Source organism: Pyrus communis, chromosome 14 (genome assembly GCF_041283825.1).
Source record: "Pyrus communis isolate YQ-2024b chromosome 14, ASM4128382v1, whole genome shotgun sequence".
Taxonomy (NCBI): Eukaryota; Viridiplantae; Streptophyta; class Magnoliopsida; order Rosales; family Rosaceae; genus Pyrus; species Pyrus communis.
Window position 1 is genome coordinate 4,816,994 of NC_142578.1, and position 7,925 is coordinate 4,824,918.

A 7,925-nucleotide genomic window follows, 5' to 3' on the forward strand; every position below is an offset into this window, starting at 1 on the left:
CATTTGATGACCTGTCACCTACAAGTGAAGAAAAATATCACTAATTGTAGTACTAAGTGGCTCATGATAGATCATTTCGGGAGAAGGAAAAATGTATAATACACATGAGCTCGTTTAGAAGTGCTTTTAAAATTACTAAAAACGTTTTTATGAAAATATTTTAAAAATAAATCCTTAGTAAAATGCAAAGAAATCTTGAAAAAACACTTGAAATGTTTCATGCTGAAAGCACGTAATTAATACTTTTTGGAGGAAAATATTTTTGAAACCCAACACACTTTTATAAAAGCGTTTTCAGTTATATTCCTTCAAATTTTCCCGCTCATTTGTAAGAACAAGTTCCCAGATTTCTGTTCGGCTCTAGGGTTTGGCTCATCTCCTCCATTCTCCAAGCTGCTTGCAATTCTCCGATGCTTTCCACTTCATAGTCCCCTTAAACCCTAAACCCCCAAAAAATGAGCGCTCACAGTCCCATGGACGTCTCTATGCAAAACCCCAAAGACGTCGATGTCCCCAACCAAAACGGCGCCGTGGCAATAGACTCAGCTCCTTCTCCCATTCTTCCCCAAGACAAAGTTCTCGTTTCAGGTGCGTAAGGCGTCTTTTTTTACTTCGATTCGTTGTTGTTCTTAGTTTTTGAGCTTCAATTTTGTTTCAATTTGAGGCTGTGCTGACGATTTAGTTGTAAATTTACTTTCTTTAAAAGAAATTGATTGTGGGTTTCAGTTGAAGTCAGCCTCAAGCCCTCCAGCACAGCTCGGGCTGACGATGTGCGGTCTGCTGTAGAGAGGTGTGCTGTTAAACTCGTTTATTTAACTATTACATTGTGATTTTTCGGTTGTTTCTCAATTGGATCTTATGTGTTTGATGAAATGCCTGCTTAGCTTAACAGTTTTGAAGAGTTCGACGATGAGAGATTAGGATTAACATAATGTGGTTTGAATTCGGTTTCTTTTTTCTTTTCCTCAAATGCTTAGAATGCTTGAAAAGAGGAGTCTGAGCTACACTGACGGACCTGTGCCTGTGCCGCTTGATGATCAGTTTCTAACAGAAAATGTGCAAAGTATCTGTATTTGTGACACGGGTATCCTCCTTTATCTTTGAACTAGTCACGGAGGGTTATGAAAAGTTTTGAAGGCAAAGTGAAGAAATTGTGAAACTTGATGATCAGCTATAGTCAATACTGCAAATTTTCATCTGAAAAAATGGAAATCTTACTGCAAAAATTTCTAATACTTTACGGACTGCATAAAGGAGGTTGAGGATGCAAGTTTAAGTTGTAGCCAGTTCTGATGCTGGAACTTTTTTTTTTTTTTTTTGTAGATGAGTGGGTGCAAAACCATGACATCCTTTTGTTCTGGCAAGTGAAGCCTGTTGTGCATGTTTTTCAGGTAATAGGTGTACGGGCTGAACTACTTTGGGACTCGATATCTATTTAAGTGTTAATCTCTTGCTTCTATGTGCTTTGTCAGCTTAGCGAAGAGGGAGCATGTGAGGATGTAAGTGGGGATGGACAACCTTCCACCTTCAACGAATGGATTCTTCCTGCAAAGGAATTCGGTGGCTTGTGGGAAAGGTTGATTTTCAGCTTCTCTAATTTTCTCTACATTAGTACTTTGAAATGAACTGATTGTGACGTGCTCTCACTTTTGCAGTTTAATTTATGAATCTGGTCTCAAGCAAAGGTTGCTGCGGTATGCGGCTAGTGCATTGCTTTTCACTGAGAAGGGCGTCAATCCTTTCCTTGTGTCATGGAATCGGTAAGGAAATGTTGCTGATTTTGTGTATGCACACATATGCTTGTAACTTTTATGATTACTGAGGAATTTCTGTTCAGCACCCCGTATGATTGTTCTTGTCCCATTGCAGCATTGTTCTTTTACACGGACCTCCAGGGACTGGAAAAACTTCTCTATGTAAAGCACTGGCTCAAAAACTATCCATTCGGTTTAACTCCAGGTTTGTTCATGATGTACTGTCTTGTTCATATGGGCATATGTTTCCGGGATGGATTTGCATGTGAATAGATTGGAAGACTCATTATTTTATACTTTACAGATACCCACAATGCCAGTTGATTGAAGTTAATGCACATTCTTTGTTCAGTAAATGGTTCTCTGAGAGTGGCAAGTTGGTATGTAGTTGAATTAAGTCTTGAAAGATGCTTTTGCTCTTTGTAAACAAGAGTTGGATTTGGTACACCAAGTTCTCTGTTTTCATTAACATATTTCTCAATCTTAGGTTGCAAAGCTTTTCTCAAAAATTCAGGAGATGGTAGAGGAGGAAAGCAATCTGGTATTTGTTTTGATTGGTGAGATTTATTTTCATTGTGAGTTTTCATCCAATAATCTTTCTTCCATCTGGATTATAATTTATGAATGTATGGTGATGTTGCAGATGAAGTCGAAAGCCTTGCTGCTGCTAGAAAAGCTGCTTTATCTGGCTCCGAACCTTCAGATTCTATTCGGGTACCCTACTTTCTCCTTTATCCTATTCCAGACTACTTTCTAAGCTTTTTGGTTGAACATAATGCAGATATTTTACTTTTTACATTTTCGATACAGTTCAGAATATCTCTGTTTGAGTCCAAATAACCTCAACATTGACATACCAGGTAGTGAATGCGCTGCTAACTCAGCTGGATAAATTGAAATCAGCACCAAATGTTATAATTCTGACAACATCCAACATAACTGCTGCTATTGGTAAGGCTACAAATCAATTTCCTAACATGTTAAATGAACTTCTCTAGGTTTGCTTGCCATTTTCATATGTAAATTGGAGTGGTAAACTGTGGTTTGCAAAGAGTTAATGTACTTTTTGCCCTATATTAAACTGTTTAGTCTCTATCTGGTTCGCTAATACTAAAAGTCTCTCTCGAAGTCCCGAGCTCTCTGTGGTTCTGATAAGCTAGAGAAAGAGAAATACTTTATTTTCTCTGTGGAAGGGGAAAAAAAATAACTTTCACCATCCTAGTATGGATGAATTTACCATTTCTTGGATTGCAGATATTGCGTTTGTTGATCGAGCTGATATCAAAGCATATGTTGGTCCCCCAACTTTGCAAGCGCGTTATGAAATCCTCAGATCCTGCTTGCATGAACTTATACGAACAGGAATTTTATCACATCTAGAGGTGCATTTGTCTGTCTAACCTTGCTCTGATGTGTTTGAAAGTTCCAAGCCGAATTCCTAATGAATTTGTAAATTGTAGGATTGTGATAGCATGCTTTCTAACTTTACTAGCTTGAGAGAGAAACTGAATATGCCTGAGGTACAAGATGCCCAGACACCACTACACCTGTGTAAACAATTATTCGAAACTGCAGAAGCATGCGAGGTCAGGAACAGATTCTTGAATGTCTTCTAAAGTTGTAAGTTAGGCCTTTTTCAATCTATCTGATAATTGATTTCGTCTCTGGTTTCTTTAGGGATTGAGTGGGCGATCTTTAAGAAAGCTTCCGTTCCTAGCACATGCGGCTCTTGCAAATCCTTATGGTTGTGACCCTAGCAAGTTCTTGAGTACAATGACAGATACGGCTAGGAGGGAGCGTTCTGAGCTACCTGACTGAACTGAATAGTTTTCACATCTTGTGACCCATGTATTTTTACGCTTACCGCAAACGATGACATTAGTAGCTTCCATTTGTGATGAAGATAATTCATACAAGAATCTGTACCAAAAAACAAATCGGAAAAAAAAACAGGCAAGGTTCGAGTTCTTGGCACAAAACAGGTGATCGATTTGGTGTAGACGACAATCTTGTCTGGAAAACTTAGTTGATTCATTAGATTTTAAGAACATTGTATGGTAGGCTTGAAAAATGAGTAGAGGTTACAAAACTCATGGGTTTAACCATGAAATTACAACAAGAAACTCTCTGTGTACAAGTCAAGTATTAGCCCGCTTCTGCTTGCCTTCGGTAGTAGTCTGCTTCCGCTTGCCTTCCTTACTAGTTTGCTTCTGCTTGCCTCCATCTTCTGTAGTATTCCGCTTCTGCTTGCCTTCCGTAGAACCAAAAAGCTTGCAAATTTCACCATGCATTCGAATATGATGAGGGCATTTATGAAGCAGATCTTTGGCCTCGGTGTATCTACCTTCCTTAAAGAATGCTTTCAAAACATGGACATACGCTGCAGATGATGGATGTTCCTTAACAGTCAATGCCTTGAAAAAGTCTGCAGCATCCTCCACAGAACCAGACTTCGATATATATTGGACGAAAGGCTCTGGATAAGGTGGGTAGTTCTGTTTCTTCATCAAATGAAGAAGTTCGAATGCTTCTTTGAGTTTTCTGACCTCTAACAAATTTTCGATAAGATTTTTGTATGTGGCTTGCCAAGGTACTAAACGAGCTTTTTTCACCATTTCGCCAAGCAGTTTATATGCACCATCTATCTTCCTCTGCCTAAGGAACCCCTCTATCAACACGTCCATCAGATCAGCATCCGCATCACAGCCTTTTTCCATCATCTTTGCGAAACAAATCAGCGCTGTGTCAACTTCATCAGCGGCGCAATGCCCTTGAATCAAAATGGTCCAAGTCTTGATATCAGGGACGCATCCGTCTGCTTCCATTTCTTCCAACACATTACAGGCTTCTTCAAGTCTCTTGGCCTTACAAAGTCCAAAGACCAATTGGCTGTATGTAATGTTGTCCGGCTCGTACCCTGCATTTCTCATAACCTTCATAATTTCCTCCGCTTCATCAAATCGTCCTGCGCCTGTCAAAGACCTGTGAATCCCATCGTAAACAGGCTTGGAGAGTGTATTCCCCGCAGACTCGAACTTCTTTGCAACTCTAAAAACCATATCCAGATCCGGTTTATCACTCCCTGAGATGCTCCTTAAAAGCATGCTGCAATCCTGAGTAGAGGGTTTATAAGGGCCGTCCATCATGAGCTCATACAGCTTCACCGCGTCCTCCATCATCCTGCTCTTCTGAAACTGCCACGTAATCTTTATGTAAGTGTCCAAATCCAGCTCATGACCTGCAGCCTTCATCTCCTCAATCATACTCCAAAACTCCCCTATCGAATCAGCCCACGCAAGAACCCTCGCAACTGCATTGTATGTAATCGTATTGTGTTCATAACCGGAACACTGACCAACCCAATGGAAAAACCTCAAGGCCTTCCACGGGCGAGTCCTGAGTTCCTTCAGTACCCTAATGACCAAATGATCTGATAACTCAAGTTCGATCTCCCCCAATTCTTTCTCAACCCCATCACTCCACTCTGACCCCGAAACAACATCCACCACGCTCTTCACAACATCATCCGCCGCGTTATCTTCGATCATCCTCTCGTAAAAATGCTTGAAAGCCACGACATCACTATCCATCCTCCCCTTTTTCAACAGCTCTCTAATCGCCACATAAGTTTGCGCATCAATGAAAAATCTCTGCTCTTTCATCTTCCTCAGAGCAATCCAAAACTCCTTCATCGAATTCTTATGCACTAAAACCCTAAGCATTAAGCTAAACACCGAAGAACTTGGCCTAAATCCGTCTTTCTCGCAGACCCAATTGAAAAAATCCCAAGCTTTTCGTGGGTCTTTGTCCAATTTCTTCAAAACATAGATTACTACATCGTGGGTCAGTGATGGGTACGACTCCGACAACTCGGTCTCCAACTCGGCGGACCACTTGTTGGCCAGAACGAGTTGCAGGACCGAGTTGGGGGTCGAGGAAAAGAATAGCTTTTGATGGGTGTTGAGGAAGTGGGATTGATTTGAAAGGAAGTGAGAGAGGTGAGAGGACCGAGTCACCTGAGAATAAAGCAGCGGAGCTATGACGTCGAACCGAGTCGCCGCGAGCGAGTTGGCGAATCGGCAGGTAGTGAGAAACGCCGCCTTTGCTCGATTCATGGCTGCTAAACTTCTTACTGAGACAACCAGCAGAGACGTTGATATGGACTAGGGGATTTCCAGGGTTTAAGCATTTTTCGGGTCAACCCGAATGTAATTGGGTCAAATGTGGACTTGCAGTTTGTTTTCTCTTGGGTCATATGTTGATAGGCCCAAATGGGAACCCATGGGCTTTTTCGCACCTTCTGCGACCCATGTACTATAATTTAAATAATAGGATGAACTGCTAATTTAGTTTTTGAATACTCACCTGATTGAAAATTAGATTCCTAAAATTTTTATTTTCTTCAGAAAAATCAGTCATTGAATTATAAAAATTTACTAATTACATCCCTAATATTATATTTGAAGCTACTATATTTAACTTTCCGTCAATTTAAGTCACATTACTTGCATGTGATACACATTGGAAAGTAGGTTGGTAATTTTTCATAGAAAAATAGTGTATGGAGTTAACCTTAGAGGGTAAATTAGACGTTAGATTCGCAACTTATATGAAATGTTAAGGGCTTATAGGCGAGAAAATGACGGTATTACATTGTAAACTGTGGCAATGACTTAAGTTGAAGAAAAATTGGATAAAATAGCTTTGAATATAATAGAAGGGATGAAATTAGCAATTTTTAACGAGTTCAGGGACTTATTTTACTGAAAAAATAATTCAGGAACCTAATTTTCACTGAGGTGATAGTTTAGAGACTAAATTGGCACTTCACCTATAATAATATAATGTCAGGTCTAAACTAGTCCTGCTACATTGGTACTACTAATGATACAACTAATTTATTCGTTCAACCTTAGTGTCAATATATTGTGGATTCAAACTTGTTATTCACAATATTCTAATTTAAAACCTTTCAATTACAAATAAAGAAAAATATTATTCAATAGTAATACTAAGACTATCTCCAATAGGAGAAAAACTTGTGTGGGGCTTGTCTTGCCACTGAATTTTGCTGAGTGGCACTACAATCCAATCAAAACTCATTGCATGACAATTCTACAATATAAAACTTTTATTACTTTTTTATATTTAAAGCTCTCATAATTATTTTTTCTATGAGATTAATCTAATGTTTTTTTTTTCCTACTCGTGTCTTCCTTTCCTTTCTTCATAAGAATATGATAAAAAAAAATTAAGCCATTCAAATTTTCTTCCCAAGTCCTTTCTATTGCTGGGAAAAAGGAAAATGGAGATGGAAGTTTGTTCCTTTTTCCTTTGTTGTGTAACATTTTTCAAACTTTTTTACTTTTCACCTTCCTCAATGTATATATAAAAATATAGTTTTCTTCAGGTATGTGAACTCACCTTGTATCAACAGCCGGTTTTGGTCACTGGGTTTCCAACATTTTCAATCTTAATTACTGTAGTAAGTTTTGTGTTTAAAATATCAAAACATTCATTATTATTTATAATATTGTTAAAAATATATAATTAAATTTTAAATGAACGAACAACTCTTGTAAAAATACAGCTTTTGTAAAATATGAAATATGTGTTGGATTTTTTTTTTTTCCATTTCATGATAGTGGGAGAAGATGACTTAATTGTTTTTTTCCCATATTCATATGAAGAAAGGAAAGATAGAGTGGGGAAGAAGACAGTAGAGAAAATTTGGGAAGAAAAAAGAGAGAGAGGAGAAGAGGAAAAAAAAAAACCATTAAATTATTCTTATGGTGTATATTAATTAGTAAGAAATTTTTTTATAAGAGCTTTAAATTTAAAATTAAAAGATTATATTTAGACTTACCATGTGGTGAATTTTGATTGGATTGTAATGCCACTCAATAAAATCCAATGGCACGCCAAGCCCCACACAAGTTTTTCTCCTCCAATAGAGATGTCAAATTAAAATGGCAAATTTTATTTTAGCTGATGTGGCAAAATAACAGTTTGCCAAATCTCCTATTCCAACTGAAATGTCAAATTAAAATGTTTTTTTTAGTATTTATAAAATCAAGGGGGTCAAAAATTTACTAATAAAATAATCAGTAAGTAAAAATAAATAAATAAATACATGGGCCAAACATTAAAATAAAAATATATATATATTTT

The 7,925-nt window shown here is 37.9% G+C and overlaps 1 protein-coding gene and 1 pseudogene across 2 annotated transcripts; one reads left to right on the top strand and one right to left on the bottom strand.

The window, feature by feature from the left end:
- The first annotated feature begins 238 nt into the window (after positions 1-238).
- LOC137713371 (pachytene checkpoint protein 2 homolog) lies at positions 239-3,733 on the top strand. The gene is made up of 14 exons (XM_068452659.2): positions 239-588; positions 727-790; positions 978-1,084; positions 1,324-1,391; positions 1,473-1,576; positions 1,656-1,760; positions 1,870-1,959; positions 2,059-2,134; positions 2,242-2,311; positions 2,398-2,468; positions 2,615-2,705; positions 3,009-3,136; positions 3,215-3,340; positions 3,432-3,733. Exons 1-14 carry the CDS (start codon positions 456-458, stop codon positions 3,570-3,572), a joined length of 1,374 nt encoding a protein of 457 aa, XP_068308760.1. The 5' UTR covers positions 239-455; the 3' UTR covers positions 3,573-3,733.
- Positions 3,734-3,763: 30 nt separating this feature from the next.
- LOC137713370 (pentatricopeptide repeat-containing protein At3g48250, chloroplastic pseudogene) lies at positions 3,764-5,903 on the bottom strand (annotated as a pseudogene). The gene has a single exon (XR_015955958.1). The product of XR_015955958.1 is annotated as a pentatricopeptide repeat-containing protein At3g48250, chloroplastic pseudogene (transcript).
- Positions 5,904-7,925: the final 2,022 nt, after the last annotated feature.